Below are 27773 nucleotides of genomic sequence, written 5' to 3' on the forward strand. Positions count from 1 at the left end.
CATTAAGACGCTTATTGAGCTCAATCTTCCCTACAAAATTCGAATCTATTATTATTTCATTAGTAGCTAATCGAATGCCTAATGAAGTCAAAAGCACAATGCAACTCTGTTGGCAGCGTTCCGTTTCCGTTTCTTAGTTTTCAAAGCAAATGTCATTGTCTGCATGGTGGAACGATACAAGGTGGCCGCATCAAACAGCTGATTATAACCTTTTTTATTTGATTTGATACATCAACTACCGGCGCAGTACGATTTTGACATTTGTCCATCGAATTTACAAGTACATGGAATTTTTTTTGTTTGTAGGTATGTCAACATGCTCCCACCTTGTATCGTTCCGCCATGATTGTCTGTCTCATCCTTCATATTAATCGAGCAGTTACTTCTGTGTGAAAGCAAAAAATTTACGATTTCATTAGCAGGTGGAATGAGATCATTAAGTTTCTGTGTGAAAACAGTATTAGATTAGGTACTAGATAAAGAAATGTACGATATTGAAGATTAAGGCAACTCTGTAAAAGGGAAATACTAGAGAAAAATAAAAATAAGATGGTCGACTTCCGGTTGTAAAATATAGATTGATTGTGGACCACGAAAAGTGCGTTTTATTAACTCAATTGCATCTCCGCTAAAATAAGTAAATATATTGGTCAAGTTTTACATCTCAGGTGTGTAAGAACCCAGCGAACAAACTACTATTATTATTTGCAATGGCCGATGCCATAGAAGATATAATAAAAATTTAATAGAAAACAATGTGGCGTTCCCTACTACTGCCATAACAGAACAAGTACGCCGCCTAATGATGAATATATTGAGCATAAAAGACGACAATAATTCGAATATAGGAGGTGCAGGCAATTCTATTGACAGTTTTTCTGCTGCATCCAACAAGGTTACCTCCACTTTGTTAATACCGCTGCAGATGTTTTCACAGAATTAAATGTTTCGGTTATCACTCCTGCTGCTCATACTGCCGCCACAGTCATTTCTGCTGCCGCCACCGCCGCCACAGCCGTTCATATTGCCCCTACTGACGACACTGCCGTTCCGGCTACATTTGTTAATACTGCTGCCAATGTTTTCACAGAATTGAATGTTTCGGTTGCCACTCATACAAGTTCCGCCGCCGTTTTAAATGCTGCTGCTTCGGCCGTAAATAAACGTAAACGCAAATGGGACAAAAAGAGGGAATTCCTGCACTGCTATGTCTTTTCGATGCAGGCGATGGCCAAACAGCTATTGCAATTACAAAAGCAACAGTAAGCAAATAATGTTAATGGTGAAAACAACAACGATGGTTATGGTGAGGAAGATAGTGATGACAGTGATGATGATGATAACGACGATGATGATTCCAATGATGATAACCACTCATGTAGCGATGCAATAAAGGCATTCAATTTAGTAAGTATCACCTTCAGGATAGATAATAATTTTATGTCCGACAATTTTTTTTTCTGGCTGATACCGGTAGTCCGGTTAGTTTTATTCGGGAAACATATGTTCCAAAACAACTGCTGGAAAATCAAGACGCAAGATATCCCACAAAATTTAAAGGCATAGGAAAAAATATTTACTGTGTAAACTTTGATAAAGAAGTAAAATTGAATTGAATATCATACCAGATAATGGCACGGTTGTTCCAGTTATTTTGGGACGTGATTTTCTTAGTACGTTTTTTATTCAATTGACGAGGGTTAAGACAAAAATGTATGGAATTTTGGATTTAAGACATAAAAGCAAATTAAATATTTCTAAAGTACACCAAATTGCGGCTGATTCCAAAGCACACTCTATAATGGCGCACTCAAACACATGATAGAGATGTGGAGGAACCAGAATAATATTTGTTAGAAATTAAGTTAAACTGTATCGAGGTCGGTTACAGTGTCAGATTGGCCCAGCTGTACCTCTGAACACAAATAGCGAATTGTATTAGATTAGGTATTAGATTAAGAAATGTACGATAGTGAAAATAGAAATTAAGTTATAATGTATCGAGGTCGATACAGAGTCAGGTTGGCCGAGCTGTAAGATGGTAACTCTGAACAAATAGCGAATTGTATTAGATTAGGTACTAGATTAAGCTGGAGTCATTGGTGCCGTATGTCGTATCGCTGTATCCGTATCCCTAACGTAATCAGCTGTTTATCGTTACAACGGTAAACCAAAACTCAATTGGTTGGCTACGATACGGTTACGAACTTAGCGGCACCAATAATCGATTGCATTGATTCTCATAAGTTTGGTCGAATCAGCTGTTAAAAGGTTACCGATACGGTTACCGATAAAGCACCAATGTCTCCAGCTTTAAGAAATGTACGATAGTGAAAACAGAAATTAAGTTATGATGTATCGAGGTCGATACAGAGTCAGGTTGGTCGAGCTGTAAGATGGTAACTCTGAACAAATAGCGAATTATATTAGATTGGGTACTAGATTAACAAATGTACGATATTGAAGATTAAGGCAACTCTGTAAAAGAATACTAAAGAAGAAGAAGAATAAGATGGTCGACTTCCGTTTGTAAAATATAGGTTGATTGTGGACGACGAAAAGTGTGTTTTATTAACTCAATTGCATCTCCGCTAAAATAAGTAAATATATTGGTCAAGTTTTACAAATGTTTTAGTTAAACTGTTTTATTGAAAACAATACTTACATTAAGTAATAATTATACTAAAAGCTATAAAATAATTAGGTAGGTCCTAGGTACTAGTCATCACACTCCGCATCAATCAAGGGCGTTGATCAGACAATTAAATAAAAGCGTTGGGTGCGTGAAATTTCTAAAAATGTGAGGCGTAGCATAACCTGATCAGACCTGTTAAATAATCATTACTAATGGTAATGATTAGCCGTTCCATTCCTTATTTTCTTGAAACGCCATTTAATGATTACTTGCCATTATTTTCTATTTTTAATGATTACTTTTCAATTGATTAAAAAAATAATCCAAAAAAAACATGATTTTTTCCGATTATTGAAAAAATAAAAAAAATCAGAAATAATCAAAAAAAAAAATCAAAAATCAGAAAAAAAATTCTTTTTTTTAAATTTTTTATTATTTTTCCGCTTTGTTGAAAGAAAAATTTTCGTTTGTTGCATACATACAAGTACATTTTAGGATGCAATAGTAAAACGTAAGCGCTTATCGAGGCGAATATATACATGCAACACATAGGGCGAATAGTATATGAGCGTTGATCTAAACATATTCTCCGGTAAGTATACACGCATGTGCATATTTTACTACACTCATTATATAAAATAATGTGGGATCGAAAACGGCGGTTTTCCTAATTGCCCAGACAATATGTAAAAAAATTTTGCATTCATAGGTTGGCATCCAAAAGCTTTCATTTAGCAACGATTCTTTATGGTTTCATCCTTAAGTCTAGCCAATTTTGTTATATCCAAAATAAATATATCCACTATTTTGGATAACGGTATGGCAATGCCCGATTATTTTGTACATACAAGTATATTGCTGGATGTAACGGTATATCGTGAGCGCTTATCTAGGCAAAAATTTGTTTGTTGCAATATATATAAGTTGACAAATTTTTGTATTGCCCTTTTTTGCGAAACTATCAGCTCCAATTCCAACACGCAACTGATGGCCAACGGTTTTAGACACATCAATCGTGATGCTTGGATTATTTGACAGGTAACTAAAATTTTTTATGCTCAAAAGAATTAGTCCTAAAAGTGCACAGCTTACATAATTATATCCCATTTTAAAAAGTCAAAAAACTATGAAACCATCACAGGGTTGAGTGCAACCGTGCATCGTGCAATCGGGCATAGTATGTATGGCGATATACGCAAAGAAATATGAGAGTTATCGATAGCATTAACAAAAGTTTGCAATCGGGAATTTACTACCACTAGTTTTGGAACAGCTGAAATAAGAAGTCAAATAAAAGTAAAAGCGGCTCAACTAAAATTTAAAAAAATATATAATTGGAGATTTCAGAAGAGGAAATCAGGAGCAACAAGGAGAAGGCGAAGGTGTTTCCAAAATGAATAAGGTAAGCAAACGTGATATTAGGAGATTAGGTAACAGGGAAAGAACTAAGGACCGGGAAAAGTTGAGGTTAGGTAGAAATGACGCTGAATCAAGAGCGCCAGCGAGTAGAATTGTGGAAAGGGAAGAAGAAGTGCTATCTATTGAGCAAAGTCGTCCAGTACAGGTACCATTCAGGGAGGGCCTAAAATTGTGGGCGATACGAAATAAGGAAACCCACAAAAGCATTACAGAGCTTCTAGCACTTCTTAGAGAACAAATTATGGATGTCCTAAAAGTGCTGAGACTCTACTAAACCAAGATAAAAGTAGATTACTTTTGTAAAATGTTAATCCCGGAATTTTTTTCAACTTTGGAATTAAAACGCAACTAAAAAAAATGTCTGACATATTACGGGATTATAATACCATAGTTGCAGATGTAAATATTGATGGCCTTCCATTGTACAGTAGCAGTAGGATGCAGTTGTGGCCAATTTTATTTAGAATTGTTAATATGCCTAACGTATCTGTTTTTGCTACTGGTGTTTATGTTGGAAATAGTAAACCAAGGGGTAGCTAGAAATTTACTAAAATTATTTGTAGAAAACTTCGCAGTTGTGTTTGGGGAAAACAGCATTTCGTATAATGTACACGGCTTACTTCATGTTTCAGACGACTTTGAAGAACTAGGTATTCCTTCAAGTTATTCTGCATATGCCTTTGAAAACTATTTACAGATTTTAAAGTCATATGTAAAAAAACCTACTCATATATTGCAACAAAACGCTAAAATGGTGAAACATGAGAATATTGTGATGCCTCCCAAATTCTCCGGTTTCAAAATCAAAAATGATATTATAAAAAGTTTTCACTTTAGCGAATTTATGTTGTCAAAATATATTCCAAATAATTTCTGTGCTGTGAAACCATTTCTGTACATAAAAATAGAAGAATTTAAAGATGTAAATAGCAAAATTGTTAAAGGCAAGAGATTGTTAAACTTAGAAAGCTTTTTTACAGAACCCATTAATTCCCGTACATTGGGAATATGTACTGCTGATATTACTCTGTCGTCTTATGCAGAAGAATTTTCCCTGGATGATGTGGAGTACAAATTGATGTGCATCCCTCTTCCTGAGAAATTACTTTTAATTCCAATATTACACACCTGCATGTAAACAAAAAAATTGTATCACTTTTCCATTAATAACTTAATTTCTTTTACGAGCATGTCTTGAAAAAGTACGAGGGCCAGCATCCCACTGCCTCGGCGGCGCAGATTCCAACAAAAAAAGTAAAATGTAAGCATTAACTTGCAGCATTAATAATTTATTTCTAAAAATTAACTAAGTCTTTCAAATGTTAATTCCCGTTCAAATAGACAACCCGGGACCAAGTTTGACCATATCCAGTGAATGTATCGTTGAATCGAGTGTCTCGACGTCTGCCAGGGATTATAACAGTGGTAAATGATATGAACTATGAACTTTTGAGGAGCATGGAACATTACAAACCCATAGAATTGACCATTTGTATAAAACATTTCAAGCAACAGAAAATCTGCACTTAAGAGTTAATTACTATTTTAAGTATATTCCACTAATAGAATTTTAAAATGTTTGATTTTAGGTACGAACACAGGCGTGCTTGAAGTTGTGTGCTGCAGTCACTGCAGTAAGTTTGAAAATCAACTTGATGCAATCCTTAAAAAACTTGAGGATCTACAATTGGCAGTTGAAAATCAGAACATTGCTATCATGGACGAAATTGCTGGTCAAAAAGTAGCCACTGAACAGCTGATTCGTCAGGAAGCCCAAAGTGCTCCGGTCACCAAGTATTTTCCAATATGTAAAAAACAGGAATTAGAGCATTTGGAAGAAAAGATTACAAGTGCCAACAAAGATGTTTATGTAAGTATATTTGTTGAATAGTGTAGTGAATGCTGCAACACAACGCATCTAGTATTCTGATGACGGCATAAGTACAAATAATACAGAGGACAATAATATTTTTTGGGTTTGTTTAATATTTTAACCGATATTCAAATAAACCTAATGGGTTTAATAGAAAATGTTCTGAATATAGAAAAGTTTTTATCTCCTTTGTATTATTTGTGTGACAGTACTTACAGGCTTTCCAGAATGTTTTTATGAGGTTTTGAACTTTAAGATACTTAAGTACATACATTTATGAGTTTAGTTTGTAATATGTTCTTGTTTTATTTCAAAGGAATCTGCGGTGTCGGCTACTTTGTGCAATAACATGAAAAATATCAAAATGCTGTTAAATATTGATGTAATAAACGACTTGAACATGGATGGTACACATAGACAAATTTCCCTAAAATCGTACCCCAATTTTTACAGTACATTGACTGGTAATATTAGTGTCTCGAATTTTTTCAACCTGTTTAATATAAACCTTTTCTGTTTCAATAGGAGCTATTGCTAAAATGCCTTTCAAATGATTGTCGCCAGAGGACATGGTTAGAAAAGCCATAAATTTCGAAAAGGCAAAGTTTTTCAAGAGAATTTATCGCCAAAAGAAAAAGTTTCTTCAGCTACCAACTAAATTAAGATTATCCTTCAAAACAGTATTAAATTGAACTGAGAAGTTTTATATTCGAGCGCATTAACTACACTAATTTAGTTAAGCTATTTATAACAATACTTAAACTATTCATAATTCGCATTATAAATTTAGAATTTGACTACACTAATTTAGTTAAGCTATTTATAACAATACTTAAACTATTCATAATTCGCATTATAAATTTAGAGAACAAACAAAATACAAAAAAAAAAAAAAATACAATCGAGGCTGTTAAAAACAAACGAGCCAGCATGAAATACAAGCAAAATAACTTAGGCCCGGTTTTTCAGTGCGAGTTTAAACTACAGTTAAAGTTAACTAAAGTTTAACCTTGCCACTTTGGCCGCTTAAAGTAATATGAGCTATAATATTTCATGGAAAAAGACAAAAAGTGGCAAGGCAAATCTCTAGTTAACTATAGCTGTAGTTTAAACTCGCACTGAAAAACCGGGTCTTAGTGTCATATTGGTATAACGAAACTTTAAAGTGCGTATCAATGCATTCAATCAAAATTTGTATACACTTTGAATATGCAATTGTGGAATATTTTATTTTGTTTTATTAATATCCATATATTAAACAGTAACATAAATTAATGTCGTTACTAAATTATTTGAATTTGTTTATTAAACCTTTACATTTCATATATCTGTGGAAATATGCTAAAGTAGCCTACCTCGGTCTGCTATTAAATAACACAGTATATATAATCGATATATTAAAAGCTAATCCGGTTTGTTAAACAATGTATATACAGTTGCGAACACGAAAAAAACAGTGAAAATTATTAAAGTATTTTATCAGTTATTTTCGTCTTTTATTTATATTCGTTAATTAAAAAAAACTTTAATCAATTATATACAGACCAATTCTAAATTTTCTCGCGGATTTTTTTATTCCCGCGGAAAAATTCCTCCAATTATTTTCTCCTAGGGAGAAGAATAATTGGGGAATAGGAATTTCGAATTTTCGAAGTCAGCTGTTTTGTCAATTGAAATTTCGTTGCGCATTTCTTATTTTGTTTAAAATATTGTAAAGTTTAATTATTGTTGCCAATTTGTTTGAAATTAAGAAATAAGGTATAAACAATGCACATTATTGTGTTTCATGTAGTATTCACTGGAATGAGTAATAAATTGGTGCCACAGCACCATCAACAGAGGAGCATAAGAAGAAGACCGGCGGGATAACACAAATCCGCCGGACTTGCCTGCATTCATTCTGCAAAGCCATTTTCTGGCGGCCAAGTCGAGTTGAGTTTCGCCATATGCCAAAATCTATTTAAGCCTTCTTAAAAAATCCTTGCGTAATTTCTGGATGGCTGCATCAAATATGCGAAGAGCTCTTCCGTTGCTTATGATATATTTTTCGACTTAAAATAAAGAATATTGTGGTTGTTGTTGTATTAACAGTGAGAATATTGTGGTAGAATGTAAATACATATTTTAGCACAAATTTGTACAAATAAATGTTCTTTCTTAAAATAACCAATTTCCTTTAACGATTTTGATGCATTCCCTTTAATTTAACTAGTGAAAAAACTCCTATGAAATGGCAGAGAAATCTCCCTCTCCCTCACATTCATAATACCTACTTTTCTCCCATAACCGGTTTCCGCTTTTTCGAACATTCGAACTCACAAGGAATTTTTATTTAGAATACCAGGAATGGGAGAAGGGAAAAAACTCGCACGGAATTTTCGTTTAGAATTGGGCTGATAACCAAAAACATGTAAACTAACTATAAACATAAATATATCTGCACTATCTATATTAAAACAAATCTTTATAAACATTTGAATTCATGGTCTAAATGTGTACACTTTTCAAATATGTATATACGTGAAAATAAAATATATAAGTTTTTTCCACTGTACAAATGTTTCGCTGCAAACTAAAAATTAATAATTTACATCAATATCAATTAAAAATAAATCTACATGTTTTAAACGGATTCTTTTTTTATTTCATTTAAGTAGCTGAAAAGATTTTGAAAGGTTTGGCCAAAAATGGTCCGTTTCTGCTTCTCTTCGGACCAATATGCGACTAGTCTCTCCTGCTACGTTAGGGGTATAACATGTAACCACTATCTATTTATACCCTTTCGGGTATAAATGGGTACAATTAGTCTCTTCATAGGACATGCTCGAACAAAAGGGACCAATTCATTCCATATAAAGAGATCAAAAGTGGCATTAGTCGCATGCTCCTTTGCGACTAATCCCGGATGTATCCCGGACTAATCGCATTTTTTGCAGGGTTACGATTTACTATTGCATCTTAAAATGTACTTGTATGTAGAAATTATACCGTGCATGCCTCAAAGGAGAATTTTTCTTTCAACAAAGCGGAAAAATAATCAAAAAAAAAAATCAAAAATAATCAAAAGTAATCATTTTGATTACTTCTGATTTTATTTTTTTCAATAATCGGAAAAAATCATGAATTTTTTTTTTTTTTCTAATGGTAATCAATTAGTAATTGCTTTTTTCGGAAAACAGTTGCATCTAATTAATTGATTACTAATGCTAATTCAAATTTAACAGGTCTGAACCTGATTAAGGTTCAGTTGGTCTTACTTATGACTATCAATAGAAATTTGACGCGTCCAACGCTTTTGTTTAATTGTCTGATCAACGCCCTTGTTAATGTGACGTCTGGTGTGCCGCAGGGTAGCCATCTTGGCCCTTTTGACATTCCTACTGTTCTGACCCATTGTAGCTCGCTTAATGTTTACCGAGGATGTCAGCATTTGTATGCCGATCTGCGCCCAGAAGATAGAATACTGCTCCAATCCGATTTAAATAGCTTTGTTATTGTGGTGCGAGGTGAACAACATGGAACTTAACCTAAAAAAAAATTTAAGTCCATATGCTTTACAAGAATAGCTTTGCTAGTACATAGCTACACCAATGGTGACCACCTTATTTAGCGGACTATAGCTTTATTGACTTAGGTGTTCCAATGGGCCTTAAAATAAATTTTAAATCACACATTGAAAGTCGTGTAAAACGATCTAAAGGGCTTTTAGCATTCGTTAAACGTTGGTCAAAAGAAGTCAATAACCCTGACATTACCATTACCCTTTTCACATCATTAGTTAGACCTATGCTAGAATATGCTTGAGCAGTATGGAACCCGCGTTATCAGACTCACTGCGAAAAATTGGAAACGGTTCAAAAACAATTTTATACTTTTCGCGTTGAGAGACTTGCATTGGGATCCGCTAAGGAATATTCCTCCCTATCACAGGCGCTTTAAACTTTTACAGCTGTCTAGGTTACAGTCATAGAGAGATGTTAGGTGTATTGTTTATGATAAAGCTTACAAGAGGTTTGATTAATAGCCCGCTTTTGCTTGGGGAGGTTATATTTAACATTCCCTTCAGGCCCTCGTGGCTTTTTCAGCCACCTTTTTTAAGCACATGCAGATCAAATTTTGAAACGCACGAAGCCTTCCGTTGCTTATGTGTGGATATCAATAATCATTGGAACAATTTTGACACTTCTGAGTCGCCCTTTCTAATTAAGAATATACTTGTCGCTTTGAATAATTAATAACAATTTTTAGGGTGGGTGCCTCGGGAACGCGCTCTTTTGAACCTCATGCAGCGTAACCACAATTGTTTCAGGAATGTTTCCGGAAGGATAACGTCAATTAAAGGGTTTTCAGCAACCTTTTAGATTGTTTGCACGAATTTTTAATGTTTCAAGAACCCCCGGTTGCAATTTATAAACTTTAGACCGTTTGTATTTTTTTAAAACTCAATCGTCATTTCAGGAACGCGAACTAGATCGACTTATATTTAATACTGTCATTAAATTTTCAAATATTTCCGGAAATTTCTGCTACAAACTGTAACATTTTCGAAAGAAGCGAAATGCATCTCAAATATTAATTTCACTTCGTTTGAAAGTTGCATTACTTTGCGGAATAAATCTCAAATTATGCGTTTTCGTGCTCTGCCCGTTACTGACCAAATGGTATTTTAATCTAGCTAATGGCAATGAAAAATTGTTTTAATAATTAGGTTAATTTTTTTCACTTCAAGTACAAACATAATTTTTACTCTCCATGATTTTGTGCCATATGCTGTTTAGGAACCAGCACCTTCAAAATATATTTTATTTCCGAATATATAAGACTTTTAAAATCAAATTGCAAACAAGTAAGGAAGGCTAAGTTCGGGTGTAACCGAACATTACATACTCAGTTGAGAGCTGTGGAGACAAAGTAAGGGAAAATCACCATGTTGTAAAAAGAACTTAGGGTAACCCTGGAATGTGTTTGTATGACATGTGTATCAAATGGAAGGTATTAAAGAGTATTTTAAGAGGAAGTGGGCCATAGTTCTATAGATGGACGCCATTTAGGGATATCGCCATAAAGGTGGACCAGGCCTGACTCTAGAATTTGTTTGTACGATATGGGTATCAAATGAAATGTGTTAATGATAATTTTAAAAGGAAGTGGGCCTAAGTTCTATAGGTGGACGCCTTTTCGAGATATCGCCATAAAGGTGGACCAGGGGTGGCTCTAGAATTCATTTTGTACGATATGGGTATCAAATGAAAGGTATTAATGAGTATTTTAAAAGGGCGTGGGCCTAAGTTCTATAGATGGACGCCTTTTCGAGATATCGCCATAAAGATGGACCAGCGGTGACTCTAGAATTTGTTTGTACGATATGAGTATCAAATGAAAGGTGTTAATGAGTATTTTAAAAGGGCGTGAACCTTAGTTCTATAGGTGGACGCCTTTTCGAGATATCGCCATAAAGGTGGACCAGGGGTGACTCTAGAATTTGTTTGTACGATATGGGTATCAAATGAAAGGTGTTAATGAGTATTTCAAAAGGGCGTGGGCCTTAGTTCTATAGGTGGACGCCTTTTCGAAATATCGCCATAAAGGTGGACCAGGGGTGACTCTAGAATTTGTTTGTACGATATGGGTATCAAATGAAAGGTGTTAATGAGTATTTTAAAAGGGCGTGGGCCTTAGTTCTATAGGTGGACGCCTTTTCGAAATATCGCCATAAAGGTGGACCAGGGGTGACTCTAGAATTTGTTTGTACGATATGGGTATCAAATGAAAGGTGTTAATGAGTATTTTAAAAGGGCGTGAGCCTTAGTTCTATAGGTGGACGCCTTTTCGAAATATCGCCATAAAGGTGGACCAGGGGTGACTCTAGAATTTGTTTGTACGATATGGGTATCAAATGAAAGGTGTGAATGAGTATTTTAAAAAGGAGTGGGCCTTAGTTCTATATGTGGACGCCTTTTCGAGATATCGCCATAAACGTGGACCAGGGGTGACTCTAGAATTTGTTTGTACGATATGGGTATCAAATAAAAGGTGTTAATGAGTATTTTAAAAGGGCGTGGGCCTTAGTTCTATAGGTGGACGCCTTTTCGAAATATCGCCATAAAGGTGGACCAGGGGTGACTCTAGAATTTGTTTGTACGATCTGGGTATCAAATGAAAGGTGATAAGCAGTATTTTAAAAAGGAGTGGGCCTTACTTCTATGTGTGGACGCCTTTTCGAGATATCGCCATAAACGTGGACCAGGGGTGACTCTAGAATTTGTTTGTACTATATGGGTATCAAAGGAAAGGTGTTAATGAGTATTTTAAAAGGGAGTGGGCCTTAGTTCTATAGGTGGACGCCTTTTCGAAATATCGCCATAAAGGTGGACCAGGGGTGACTCTAGAATTTGTTTGTACGATCTGGGTATCAAATGAAAGGTGATAAGCAGTATTTTAAAAAGGAGTGGGCCTTACTTCTATGTGTGGACGCCTTTTCGAGATATCGCCATAAACGTGGACCAGGGGTGACTCTAGAATGCGTTTGTACAATATGGGTATCAAATGAAAGGTGTTAATGAGTATTTTAATAGGGCGTGGGCTTTAGTTCTATAGGTGGACGCCTTTTCGGAATATCGTTATAAAAGTGGACCAGGGGTGACTCTAGAATGCGTTTGTACAATATGGGTATCAAATGAAAGGTGTTAATGAGTATTTTAAAAAGGAGTGGGCCTAAGTTCTATGTGTGGACGCCTTTTCGAGATATCGCCATAAACGTGGACCAGGGGTGACTCTAGAATTTGTTTGTACTATATGGGTATCAAATGAAAGGTGTTAATGAGTATTTTAAAAGGGCGTGGGCCTTAGTTCTATAGGTGGACGCCTTTTCGAAATATCGCCATAAAGGTGGACCAGGGGTGACTCTAGAATTTGTTTGTACGATATGGGTATCAAATGAAAGGTGTTAATGAGTATTTTAAAAGGGAGTGGGCCTTAGTTCTATAGGTGGACGCCTTTTAGGAATATCGTTATAAAAGTGGACCAGGGGTGACTCTAGAATGCGTTTGTACAATATGGGTATCAAATGAAAGGTGTTAATGAGTATTTTAAAAAGGAGTGGGCCTTAGTTCTATGTGTGGACGCCTTTTCGAGATATCGCCATAAACGTGGACCAGGGGTGACTCTAGAATTTGTTTGTACGATATGGGTATCAAATGAAAGGTGTTAATGAGTATTTTAAAAGGGAGTGGGCCTTAGTTCTATAGGTGGACGCCTTTTCAGAATATCGTTATAAAAGTGCACCAGGGGTGACTCTAGAATGCGTTTGTACAATATGGGTATCAAATGAAAGGTGTTAATGAGTATTTTAAAAAGGAGTGGGCCTTAGTTCTATGTATGGACGCCTTTTCGAGATATCGCCATAAACGTGGACCAGGGGTGACTCTAGAATTTGTTTGTACGATATGGGTATCAAATGAAAGGTGTTAATGAGTATTTTAAAAAGGAGTGGGCCTTAGTTCTATAGGTGGACGCCTTTTCGGAATATCGTTATAAAAGTGGACCAGGGGTGACTCTAGAATGCGTTTGTACAATATGGGTATCAAATGAAAGGTGTTAATGAGTATTTTAAAAAGGAGTGGGCCTTAGTTCTATGTGTGGACGCCTTTTCGAGATATCGCCATAAACGTGGACCAGGGGTGACTCTAGAATTTGTTTGTACGATATGGGTATCAAATGAAAGGCGTTAATGAGTATTTTAAAAGGGCGTGGGCCTTAGTTCTATAAGTGGACGCCTTTTCGGAATATCGTTATAAAAGTGGACCAGGGGTGACTCTAGAATGCGTTTGTACAATATGGGTATCAAATGAATGGTGTTAATGAGTATTTTAAAAGGGCGTGGGCCTTAGTTCTATAGGTGGACGCCTTTTCGAAATATCGCCATAAAGGTGGACCAGGGGCGACTCTAGAATTTGTTTGTACGATATGGGTATCAAATGAAAGGTGTTAATGAGTATTTTAAAAGGGAGTGGGCCTTAGTTTTATAGGTGGATGCCTTTTCGAAATATCGCCATAAACGTGGACCAGGGGTGACTCTAGAATTTGTTTGTAATATGGGTATCAAATGAAAGGTGTTAATGAGTATTTTAAAAAGGAGTGGGCCTTAGTTCTATGTGTGGACGCCTTTTCGAGATATCGCCATAAACGTGGACCAGGGGTGACTCTAGAATTTGTTTGTACTATATGGGTATCAAATGAAAGGTGTTAATGAGTATTTTAAAAGGTAGTGGGCTTAGTTCTATAGGTGGACGCCTTTTCGGAATATCGTTATAAAAGTGGACCAGGGGTGACTCTAGAATGCGTTTGTACAATATGGGTATCAAATGAAAGGTGTTAATGAGTATTTTAAAAGGGAGTGGGCCTTAGTTTTATAGGTGGATGCCTTTTCGAAATATCGCCATAAACGTGGACCAGGGGTGACTCTAGAATTTGTTTGTACGATATGGGTATCAAATGAAAGGTGTTAATGAGTATTTTAAAAAGGAGTGGGCCTTAGTTCCATATGTGGACGCCTTTTCGAGATATCGGCATAAACGTGGACCAGGGGTGGCTCTAGAATGTGTTTGCACGATATGGGTATCAAATTAAAGGTATTAATGAGGGTTTTAAAAGTGAGTGGCCCTTAGTTGTATATGTGAAGGCGTTTTCGAGATATCGACCAAAATGTGGACCAGGGTGATCCAGAACATCATCTGTCGGATACCCCTAATTTATTTATATATGTAATACCACGAACAGTATTCCTTCCAAGATTCCAAGGGCTTTTGATTTCGCCCTGCAAAACTTTTTCATTTTCTTCTACTTAATATGGTAGGTGTCACACCCATTTTACCAAGTTTTTTTCTAAAGTTATATTTTGCGTCAATAGACCAATACAATTACCATGTTTCATCCCTTTTTTCATATTTGGTATATAATTATGGCATTTTTTTCATTTTTCGTAATTTTCGATATCGAAAAAGTGGGCGTGGTCATAGTCGGATTTCGGCCATTTTTTACACCAATACAAAGTGAGTTCAGATAAGTACGCGAACTGAGTTTAGTAAAGATATATCGATTTTTGCTCAAGATATCGTGTTAACGGCCGAGCGGAAGGACAGACGGTCGACTGTGTATAAAAACTGGGCGTGGTTTTAACCGATTTCGCCCTTTTTCACAGAAAATAGTTATCGTCCTAGAATCTAAGCCTCTACCAAATTTCACAAGGATTGGTAAATTTTTTTTCGACTTATGGCATTAAAAGTATCCTAGACAAATTAAATGAACAAGGGCGGAGCCACGCCCATTTTGAAATTTTCTTTTATTTTTGTATTTTGTTGCACCATATTATTACTGGAGTTGAATGTTGACATAATTTACTCATATACTGTAAAGATATTAACTTTTCTTATAAAATTTGAATTTAAAAAAAATTTTTTTTAAAAAGTGGGCGTGGTCGTTCTCCGATTTTGCTAATTTTTATTAAGCAGACATATAGTAGTAAGAGTAACGTTCCTGCCAAATTTCATCATGATATCTTCAACGACTGCCAAATTACAGCTTGCAAAACTTCTAAATTACCTTCTTTTAAAAGTGGGCGGTGCCACGCCCATTGTCCAAAATTTTACTAGTTTTCTATTCTGCGTCATAAGTTCAACTCACCTACCAAGTTTCATCGCTTAATCCATATTTGGTAATGAATTATCGCACTTTTTCGATTTTTCGTTCGATATTGTTCGATATCGCTCATTTTAAATAGCGATCTGAGATGAGTGCCGAGGAACCTACATACCAAATTTCATCAAGATACCTCAAAATTTACTCAAGTTATCGTGTTAACGGACAGACGGACGGACGGACATGGCTCAATCGAATTTTTTTTCGATACTGATGATTTTGATATATGGAAGTCTATATCTATCTCGATTCCTTTATACCTGTACAACCAACCGTTATCCAATCAAAGTTAATATACTCTGTGAGCTCTGCTCAACTGAGTATAAAAAAAATTCTTTATAATGAATAATACAATAATGTGGCGAATATTAGCATCGCTTAGTAAATAATCACAACAACAAAAACAGCAAGTAGCCACACTTATGTAAATGTGCACACTAAAGCAAGCAGCCACACTTATACACAAGGCAACGAAGAATATTGCACACATATAACCAACAGCTCGAAGTGAAGAGATGTCTCACATACACACATCAAGTCATCAGCTAAGAGCAGAAGTTGTTACACATACACACGCATATACATAGCTAAATAACCCTGCCAACCAAAACTGCGAAAAAAACTGGATAATGACTGAGGAAAAAAGTGGATAATTTTGTATAGGCTATGTGCGGATTTTATCCACTTTCCCCTTGAGCGAGTCTCACACTTATACCAAAGTCCCATAAGGAAAAATGCATAGTTGCTCCTCTCTAACTGAAAATTTCCCATAACACAGGGTTGTACTTTTGTAGGGATACCATATCGGAAAAATTTTATGTCTAAAAAATGATCAAAATGTTTACCAAAATACCCAAAAATACCTTTAAAAATTCAAAATACCCAAAAAAATACCTAAAAAAAACTCCAAAATACCCAAAAAATCTCCAAACTTTTTTTTTTAATTTTATTGAAAACGTTTATTTAATAATATAAAAATTTATTTACAATTGTTCTAAAGGCCGTTTTATCATAAAATGTTAAGAATACATCTGTTAAAAGGACTTTTTACATTTTTACATTCAATTTGTAAAACGGTCTTAAAATTATTAAATAGCATAAAAAATAATTATTTGTAATCACAATTTTTTTTAAGTATTTACTAAACTATAATATTTTTTATATAAATTAAAAAAGAAATACAAATAACATTTAAATAAAATAATTTTGAATAACAGCGTAATATTCGGATTTTTGACATTAAAATGACATTTGTTTAGTTATCAAAGTAATTAATTCGATAATTGATAAAGTATCAAAGCTGATTAGGTCGAGCTTTCAAAAAGGCAATTCCATTAAAAACCAATCAATCGATAAGCTAAATTTTTCAAATCAATTAAAACTAAGGATTATTGTGATAAGTATCTTTTTAATTCTATTATTTAATAAAGGAAGTAATAGCTTTTTGATCACTCGATTTAATAAACTTTGATATTTATCAGAGAGCCAGTCAGTAATTTTTAACAAATGAATGAAAAATACTTGTATAACTTTGCAAACAAATTTCTTACTACAGAGGTGTTTTTCTAAAATATACCAAATTTTGGGATACAACTTTTTGATTCGATTGACAGTACTATCAAAAGTACAATAATTTAATTATATTTCTTTTGATATATGCTTAAACTTAAAACTCATTTGCAAGGAGTAAAAAACATACACTTTTCTTACAACTTTACAAAATTTTACCAAGTTTTCCCTAGCTACATACATGTATCACTTATTTTCCAAAAAATTTTAAAAATCGGATATAGATTTAAACGATAGTAGTACCGAAAGAAAAGTAATCAAATTACCTTTCTTTTGATATGTACTAGCATTTATTACTCGTTTCCAATGAGTGACAAATATTCACTTTCGTTACAACTTTATAAAATTTCTTACCATTATTTCTAGCTATATAAGTTTAATTAATGTGCAAAAAAATATTTTCTCCGTTCCCAGCAGATCTATATCAGCGTAAGTGGTTGTCATGCTGTTCCTTGTGCTCCCTAAGATATATTTCCTACTGGAAAAATAGAAAAAATAAAAGACAGAATTAGTTATTGATTCAACATAACTTTCAGAGACGGGCTTTATTTACCTTTTCCAAAGTTCTGCTTACTGAAGCTATGGGAGCATCCTGGGAATAAAGCAGGTTGAAGTATTTGATTTCTAAGAAGAAGAAAAGAAAAATAAAAGTGAAAATTATAAATCAATTCAACAAAATTGTCTAAGTCTAAAACTTCCCTTTTTTTGAGTTCGGGTTAACGAAAGACACTAGTGCCGAGGTGAATATTTGCATTGCTGAAATAAAATTAAAAGCCAAAATTACATATACATAACATGTACATATACATAACTTTACAAATAAATTAGAATTTTTTAAATAACTATTATATATATATATTTTTTTTTTTGTTAATTCATATAATATTTTATTAAAAATATATTAATACTAATTATATACAAAGAAATAAAGAACAAAAGCAATGCAGGTTAATTATGTACAAAATCAAAAAGGAAACGGAAAGACTTAAATAGTAAAAGGAAATGGTGAAATATATATACAAACTACTATTTACAACGGCAATCTTAACTATATATAACCTAGGCAAAATTATAAAACAAATGACGGAATTAAAATAAATCTAGGGCCTACAGTTATAGAATAATACTTAAGGACTAAATTTTCTTTGTTAATATGTATATCCTCATCTATAAGTTGAGCTACTAAAACACGTAATCCAGATGAGGACACAAGGGGCTCTATAAAAACGTTTCCAACTTTTGTTAAAACTCGAACTACGAAACTATTTTCGTTTTGTTGGTTAACAATCTTTATAGAACCCAATGTACTACTTAAAAAGAAACTGTCCTTATCATTCTTAAAATTTATAATAAAATTATTATTTTTAAAAGTTTTACTACAATCCGTAAAATTTCTTCTTTCTTCTATTCTCAAAACCAATTGCTGTAGTATCTTAGATGGATTGTGAATAAGTTTTTTAATGTATTGCATATAACTCCCAAATGAATATGCTGAAAAAGAATCTAACGGGCCAAAGTGTTTTACGCAGTCGCTTAAATGCAAAAGGCCGTGGACATTGAAACTAATTAAATTCGCGCCAAAATAATTACTAAATAATTTAACAAACTCTTTTAACATTTCATTCGCAACATTAGATTCTACTTTACAAGACTTCTCACAGGAGAGAAGACGAACAGCACAATGTAACAAAAGAAAGTGATAATAAAGGTTATCCGTAATTGCAGTCTTTCAAAATGAAAATGCCAGAATACAATAAAAACTGCCAGTATTCTGTCGATTTCCAGTTGCTTAATTCGTCTAGATCACGGCTTCGTCTAGAAAACTCAGAGGGAACGTAATTATTCAGAAACATAAATTTTTCGTTCATTCTCGTTACGTTCCCTCTTTTAATAAGCAACTGGAGTAGTTTTTTTGTTACTCCTAAGTCCACTAAATGCATGGGTTCTAAGCAAACTGAGAAACCATGCCAATATTTACTGATTCTAGCAAAATCTCCCTCTGCTTATGGAATGACAAATCTAGCCTATTTTTAAATCAATCATCTGTTCTTAGCTCGCCCACTTTTTGGGATAGGCACACCCGATCTAAATGTTGCCCCATTTGCAAACATTTCGAGCAGCTATTTTTGGCTGTATGACCCCTTACCCCAGTTATAAATGACCAAGCTGGTGAATCGGAAGTAAATAGCCTAACACTAAATTCCTGTATAGATCCCAATTTCACCCCAGTATGAGCTAAAAGTGCCTATCTCCTCGCAAAATTCTTTTAAGAAATCATTTAGATCTGAGGGCTTACTCATCCCTGAATAACAAGCTATCATAAATGGTTCCGAATTGGGGAAATCTACAACGTGGCCCAAAATTGGCCATAATACCCTGTTAGATCTTTTAAAAACTTTAAGCCCATCTATTCCCACATCTATTGAATTTCGCTCTAAACTTTCGAAAAATCAAATTTTTTAAAGTAAAAATTATATTCAATCCCAAAATACAAAAACTCGCCCTATGAAAAAGGCATAATACTTACTAGTTCCCTGCTTATACCAAGAACTGATCTGGCGTCCACTGGCAATCCCTTAGGTCCTGCTCCTTCCAAAAGGTGTTATCATGTTTTGTTGTGCTCTTCTGCAGTGTGTTGCTCAAAAGAGCTGGAAATAAAAAGTTATTTTTTTTGCAATTTTTTAGTAAATGGGGATTTTAGTGGTTAAATAAATATATATCAATTCGAAGGTATTTTAAGAAGCTACTTTGGAGTTGTAATCATGTTAAAATTCGTTTAGTTTTGAAAATATCTCAATTTTAAAAAACGAATGTTTGAACGTTTGACGTGGAATTACCCCTAAAGCTTCTATTTGCACAAAAAGAAATATGCCGTTGGAATCAATGGAAAATTCTCTTTAAAGCCCAATTTTTCTCTTTTCTTTATGACAAATGTATGTATGCATTTGTTCCAACAAAATACTTTAAGTGCACCAATTTTAAATCATTTTTTAAGTAATCAGATTTTCCTTTTTAAAAAGATTAAGTAAGAAAGCCTACAAATATATCTTTTAAAAATATATACTTTACTAGTCTTTATCCGTGGCCCCGCCCCCAAGGAGAAAATAAAATATATGGGCTATTCACGTTAGCCTGCTTATCAAGTTATCTGTTTAGAAATATATGGGCTATTAACGTTAGCTTGCTTATGAAGTTATCTGTTTAAAAATGTTTTTCTGTCTAATTTTTTTATTTTTGTAATAGAGTAAAAAAAATAATTAAATCAAAAGGTGATAACCTGATAGGGTCTCCAAATGATCCCGAAATTATCCATAAAAGCCACGAAGTGACCCAGACGGTATCGCGGACGGATCCCGAAAATCATTAATCAAAAAATGATGCCGAAAGGGTCCAAAAATGATCCCGAAAAAATCTCCAAAATGACCCTGAGAGGATCCCGAAGTCCCGAAATGACCCTGACGGGATCCCGGACGAATCACGAAAATCATCCAGAAATTATCACGGAAGGGTCCCGAAATGACGCCGACGGGATTACAAATAAGGTGAAGCTAATGCTTGTAGGTGGCCGCCGTGGTGTCATGGTAGCGTGCTCCGCCTACCACACCGAAGACCCTGGGTTCACACCCCGGGCAAAGCAACATCAAAATTTTAGAAAAAAGCTTATTCAATTACAAGAAAATTTTTCTAAGCGGGTTCGCCCCTCGGCAGTGTTTGGCAAGCGCTTTAGGTGTATTTCTGCCATGAAAAGCTCTCAGTGAGAACTCATCTGCCTTGCAGATGCCGTTCGGAGTCGGCATAAAACAAGTAGGTCCCGTCCCGCCAATTTGTAAGAAAAATTAAAAAGGAGCACGACGCAAATTGGAAGAGAAGCTCGGCCTAAAATCTCTTCGGAGGTTATCGCGCCTTACATTTATTTATTTTAATTTTAATGCATGAAGCATAAGGCAGCAGGCGCCTTGGAGCGAATGAAGAGTTACAAACACACAGGTAAAGCTAATAAAAGCGTGTTAATAAAAACAATTGAAAGAGGGCGGATGGCGGGATGAGACGGAGGGTGCCACTGCTCACTTTGTAAGCACTCGACTTATTTGACCCATTGAGTTTGTAATATTCGCGAAGGTCAGTATACGTAAAGTTGTAATGTGTAAAAATAAACATAAACAGCTTCCATTTGATACCGATATTGTACAAACATATCCCTCAAATGCATGATCTCAAGACCCTAGCCAGAACGGAATAAAAGTATCCTATATCCGTATCCTGGTTCTAAGCTACCTCTCCACCAATTTTCAGCCAAATCGGTTCATCCGTTCTTGAGTTATAATTAGTGTAACTAACACCACTTTCTGTTATATATGTATATATTTTATGGTGACAACATAAAAACTTCCAGAACTTTGTCAGGGACTTAGCACTGAACTGGTTTTGATGTACACTATTATGGATATATGTACAGGCGCATGCATATATATATTTTATGGTGACAACATAAAATCTTCCAGAACTTTGTCAGGGACTTAGCACTGAACTGGTTTTGATGTACACTATTATGGATATATGTACAGGCGCATGTATATATAGTTTATGGTGACAACATAAAATCTTCCAGAACTTTGTCAGGGGCTTAGCACTGAACTGGTTTTGATGTACACTATTATGGATATATGTACAGGCGCATGCATATATATATTTTATGGTGACAACATAAAACCTTCTAGAACTTTGTCAGGGGCCTTGCACTGAACTGGTTTTGATGTACAATATTATGGATATATGTACAGGCGCATGCATATATATATTTTATGGTGACAACATAAAACCTTCCAGAACTTTGTCAGGGACTTAGCACTGAACTGGTTTTGATGTACACTATTATGGATATATGTACAGGCGCATGCATATATATATTTTATGGTGACAACATAAAATCTTCTAGAACTTTGTCAGGGGCCTTGCACTGAACTGGTTTGATGTACACTATTATGGATATATGTACAGGCGCATGCATATATATATTTTATGGTGACAACATAAAATCTTCCAGAACTTTGTCAGGAACTTAGCACTGAACTGGTTTTGATGTACACTATTATGGATATATGCACAGGCGCATGCATATATATATTTTATGGTGACAACATAAAATCTTACAGAACTTTGTCATGGGCCTTGCCCTGAACCCGTTTTGATATACACCATTATGCATATATGTCCCAGTGCATGTATAGATATATTTTATGATGACACCATAAAATCTTCCTGAAATTTGTCAGGGACATAGCACTTCACTTGTTTTGGTGTACGCCATGATACATAAATGCACATGCGCATGTGCATTTGTTTATTATGGTGGCACCATACAATCTTCCTGATCTTTGTCAGACATAGCACTTTACTTGTTTTGGTGTTCATCATAATATAGAGATGCATCAGCGCAGTTGCATCTCTATTTATGTTGGACACCATAACATATTAATTTAAGATAATAATACACATTTTTTGGAGTACTTACGTATGGTATGAAAATGATGAAAACCGCAGTTTTTTATGCAATATGGTCGTCTGCAGGTTTCGTTCCACTTTTAAGCACTCTTTTCACTTTTTTGTTTGATTTTTTGCACAATTAACACGCAAATAATTAATAATTTTAGCAAAATTGCCAAAATCACGCTTAAATTTTTTGAAATTTTCCACCGTCAATGGCACGTCAAATAATTTTTCTTTATTTCTCTTGTTTTGGGATATTCATAAGCAAGACACTCATGTTGTTTCTTTCGCACTCATTCTATTTATGGGACATTTTTTTCACCCTCAAAAAAATTTTTTTTACACCAAAATGTTTGATGGTGTTGGAATTTGAGGCGAAAGTGGTTAAAAGTGGGTAGTCATGGTTGGCAAGAAACCAAGTATGTGATACAACTGTTCATGCTCGTGAACAGTCTAGACCTTAGGAGAAATATGCGAAGGAGGCAACGGAGAGTATAAAAGCAGTGCACGCTGAGGAATAACTAATCAGTTTGATTTAAACGCGCTTTTGTGAAGTATATATGTACGTGATAGTGAAGTATAATTGTACTACTCCCGAAGTAGTTTAAATAAAGATCAGTTTGCAATACTGAATATTGGAGATATTTATTCGACAGTTCAGCAATTCGAACGTTAGCAGAACGTGCAAAAATGATCAGAATCTCCCAACATTCGTTACAATACCAAATTTTGGAGCTATATCGGTAAAACAGCAACAACAACAGCACAGACTTTATTGATTTATCAGCTTCATTATTATTCATGTTGTTGTTGTTGTGTTAACAGTGCTTCGCCCCATTCAATGGGCACGACCACTCACAAATTGTCATCAAAGTCCTCTAACGGGAGTCCAACGAAACTATAGTTTCAACAGGGGCGGGCCAATGTTTTTTATACGTATGTGTGTAAATGAATTTTCGCAAGTTTTGCCTAGTTTTTTAATGAGTAAGATACGAGTAAGTTTCGATTACTTCCCCTTGGAAATTTTTTTGATATCGATAACTTTCCTCGATCTTTTAAATAAGTACAGGAATCGAGTACAGGGGCCCTATTCGCTAACTATGAGTTTTAAAGTGTACACAAGAAATTGTGTAGACTTTGAAATTCTGATTCTGTAAAGCAAAACTATGAACAAAAACCCACTGATAAAAACTTCGTGAGTTTTCTTGGCAGCCAGTGTACACTATTTTGACATTCAACCTCATACGCACTGTTGCAGAATGACCTTTTTGTTTTCATGGCGTTTGATGAATATTTTCTCACTGATATAAGACTTTTACATTCAGCACTCATTCGGAAAACAACGTGCACAATAGTTTACAGAATCGCATGAAAATTTAAAGTGTATATTGTGTGTACAAATGAAATATTTACCATAATAAACTTCAGAGTGCGGTGTTTGATGTAGGATGCGGTATGGTGGTGGTTTTGTATCCCAAACACTGTCCAATGTATTGACCAGAAGTGATCTGAAACTTCTTGGCTCATCGTGCCCCCGTCGTTTTTGTAGCACAAAATATTTTGAATGCATTTCGTCAATCCTAAAATATTTTATACTATTAAATATCATATGTATGTACGTATTTACACTAATAAATAATATGTATTGTATTTATTCATATCTTGTACAGCACGACATAATTCAATATGAATTTACATTAGATACATATTGGTAATATTATACATGAGCGTAGATATATGTACTTAAAATTAGTAAAGAAGATGAATAAATAATTAATATGACCCCATCTGGTTAGGGGGAAGATATGTATGTCGTAAGAGTCAACTAAAATACCAAAGCTCATCAATAGATTGGCCATCGGCGTAGGACACAATGGTAACTCCTTCTAGTGAGGAAAGGAGCTAGAAGGTTTCATGTGGTCAGACCAAATCGTTCCCGAGATGGTCGGGCTAGTAAATAGTTTCATATGAAGTGAGATTTTCATATTTAATATGAACAGCATATACATACATAGATCTTGACGATCTGAGAAACTGCAGCCTCTCAAAAAGATATTTTGGCTCCTTTGTATATATGGCTTTATGAATAAGAGCAAGAGTACTGATTACACTGGTTTACAGCCAAAATGCACCAGAGACGCCATTATGAAATCACCCCCTGATTCCGAATATCAAGGTTATTTTTAATTCTATGGTAACGTTTTTGAGATATTTACAAATAACCGTTTTCAAAAAAAAAAAAAAAAAAAATTGGGTCCACTTAATCATATTTATCTCAAGAACGAATTGAGCAATTTCAAAACGGTTTAAAGCTTTTAAAAGGTAAGAAAAATTTGCAGTGCATACAACATTTTTCCTAGGCCCTGCAGACTCAAAGATAACGAACAATTATTGCGGATTTTTTTAAATTTTTTTTGTAAAAATATAAAAAAATGTGTACTTTGCGAGGAAGGATCTCGAAAAATTTTTATTTTTTTGCAGATTTTTTTTCTAAGCTCTGTTTTATTACAAAAAAAAGGCTTTCATTCAACAAAATCGATAAACTAATACAAAAGTTATAAGCATTCAAATAAATATATGTATGCATATAGTAAAACTAAGGTACCCTACAAATAATAGCACATGTACATATGATACTGTCTTAACTCTATGCTCTTATTTTATAATTGAAAAAGTTATGTGTCTTGTTTTGACGCTTATATCGATTAGGATCGGGTTCTCTTATGAGAAACCAACAGTAGTCACCCATCATAGCGACATGCCAGAATCCTTGATACCGACTTTCAATCATTTTCATTTGCTGGTGAAACTTTTCGCCATGCTCGTCACTTTCGTCGCCAATATTTTGAGTGAAAAAATTTAAATGGGAGTGTAGAAATAGAATGTTTACTTACTTACTTAATTGGCGCTTAACCGTCTAAACGGTTATGGCCGAATGTTTACTCCTGAAAGAAAATAAAAGAAATTAAAAAAGTATATTAGATAAATACAAAAGTGACACATTAGTCTATACATAATTTTCTTAGGCTGGATTTATCTTTCAATTCAGAACAAATTTTTTTTTTACATTTTTCTCGTTTGTTTAAGAATTTTCACACAAACTTTTGTGTATCGGGCAGATACGTTTTAAAGTTAACTGAGAACACGGTTTTTTTTATTTACCCATTTCCGCATAGTTTTTGATTAAGTCGTTCACTATCATCTCGTAAGTAGGACTTTTGCGTTTGGCCTTAAAACGAAGTAACGCCTTTTCACAAGAATCCCATGCTGCTGCCGCCACTGGTGACAATAGTTCTTTGAAATGGTTATTAGTCATCATTTTCCTTATTTGCGGTTTCCTTATTTTTGCTTCTGAAATCTCTGGAAAGATTGTCTTCAAATGATAAAAAGCTTCGCCTTCTTTGTCCAAAGCCTTGACACAGTTTTTGATAAGGCACAGCTTGATGTGGAGCGGAGGTAGAATTATTTTTTCCTTCTTTATAAGTGGGGAGTATTTTATGTTATACACCCCAACTTGAAACTCGAATCGTTCTGGCCAATCCTTTATGATGTAGTGGTCTTGACGAGCTCGGCTATCCCATTTGCATAGAAAGCAACAGTATTTTGTGTATCCACTTTGTAGGCCACATAGCATTCCAACGACTTTAAGATCGGTACATATTTTCCAATCATGTTCTTAGTATTTGATTAATCTGACCAATTTTTGCAGTCTATCATACGTTTCCTGCGTATTTACTGCATGCGAGATCGGGATAGATGGCTTTTGGTTGCCAATATGCAATAATACGGCCTTTAAACTTAATTTATTGCCGTCTATGAACAATCGCCACTCTTTTGAATCATATGGTTCACCAAACTGTTTGAATAGATCAGCAATGTCTTTGCAGTAACAAACACTGTCCTCCTTCGTATAGTACTTGGAAAATTGTTCGTGACGAGTTCTATAATATGTTACCTTAACATCGGATGAAACAAATTTAAATTGTTGCATACGAGAGGCGTGTAGTTCGGCCTTTTCCTTTAACAATTCCAAATCCCTTATCCAATCATTGAGTTGTGCTTGTGACAAAGAGTTTCTTTCGTTTTCCGTTTGAAATCCAGTACAATATGATGCCGCGTAATCAGATACTGCTGTTGACAATGAAACTGGAGCCGGAACTAAAGTTAAATTTGATTCTGGAAATGTAGCTTCCGTTGAATTTTGTTCTGGTAATGACAGTGTAGATACGCTCGCATAGCTTACTTTTCTTGACTTTCCAACCCCAAGTACTTTTGTAGTACAAATATAGCAGTCCGTTGACTGGCAAGTTGGTTCCCTCCACTTCATTGGTGTAATAAATTGCATATGTCGCCTAAATAGATAGTTTCAGAAATTAGTCAGTTATGTATTAAAAGGGAGCAAATTTCTATTTTTTTTACAACGCACCTTTTTGTTCCGGTTTCCGAAAAAATCAATTCGATTCGACATGTGGTGCACACAGTATTCGGTGTCCATGGTTTTTAGGCTCAATTCCAAAATACTTATACTTAGTATGTAAATTTCAAAGGATTTGAAAACACACGTCGCATCCTTTTAACGATAAATTGACCGCAGATGAAAAAGAACATATCTGGATCATTGGTACACTCAAACTCTCGCGCCCTTTTATTCATATTATATTTTTAAGTAAATGACGGACTATAAACTGCAATTATGAACTGAACAGTATCCGGCGAGCCTTGCAGATATTATGAAGAAACAAGGCACATGTACTATTATTTATACTTAGATCAAGTAAAAATTCAAGCCTACCTAGACAAAAAGGTTCCCTAGTTCTACAAAGAAAACACTTCCTGCCTTAAAAATATGATCTTCTTGAAATGTACCTGGGTTTGAGAAAACGACACTAAAAGTTTTTTGTATCTAATAACCCTTTGAAAATCTACATGCTAACTAACTGATATACGAATGCTAACACATATGTACCAGTAGGGTACTTAAGTATTAAATGGATATATTTACTTGAACGCTTATAACTTTTGTATTAGTCCATCGATTTTGTTGAATGAAAGCTTATTTTTTGTAATAAAACAGAGCTTAGAGAGAAAAAAAAA

General features: G+C 34.6%; 2 protein-coding genes across 3 annotated transcripts in view; one reads left to right on the forward strand and one right to left on the reverse strand.

Moving 5' to 3' along the window:
* Tbc1d8-9 (TBC1 domain family member 8/9) overlaps positions 1-27773 on the reverse strand; it is a 77485-nt gene that overhangs the window by 38297 nt on the left and 11415 nt on the right. For both annotated transcript variants that reach the window (XR_010953663.1, XM_067788891.1), the window contains exon 2: positions 24093-24259. Coding sequence is in view for 1 of the 2 variants with exons in the window: in XM_067788891.1 (XP_067644992.1) it covers positions 24093-24259 (167 nt within the window). In the remaining variant the exon portion in view is untranslated. The remainder of the gene's footprint in view (positions 1-24092; positions 24260-27773) is intronic.
* On the forward strand, positions 5467-6496 carry LOC137233599 (uncharacterized). Its single transcript, XM_067756725.1, has 4 exons — positions 5467-5479; positions 5644-5924; positions 6244-6391; positions 6453-6496. Exons 2-4 carry the CDS (start codon positions 5772-5774, stop codon positions 6479-6481), a joined length of 330 nt encoding a protein of 109 aa, XP_067612826.1. The 5' UTR covers positions 5467-5479; positions 5644-5771; the 3' UTR covers positions 6482-6496.

This window comes from Eurosta solidaginis, chromosome 5, assembly GCF_040869045.1.
Source record: "Eurosta solidaginis isolate ZX-2024a chromosome 5, ASM4086904v1, whole genome shotgun sequence".
NCBI lineage: Eukaryota > Metazoa > Arthropoda > Insecta > Diptera > Tephritidae > Eurosta > Eurosta solidaginis.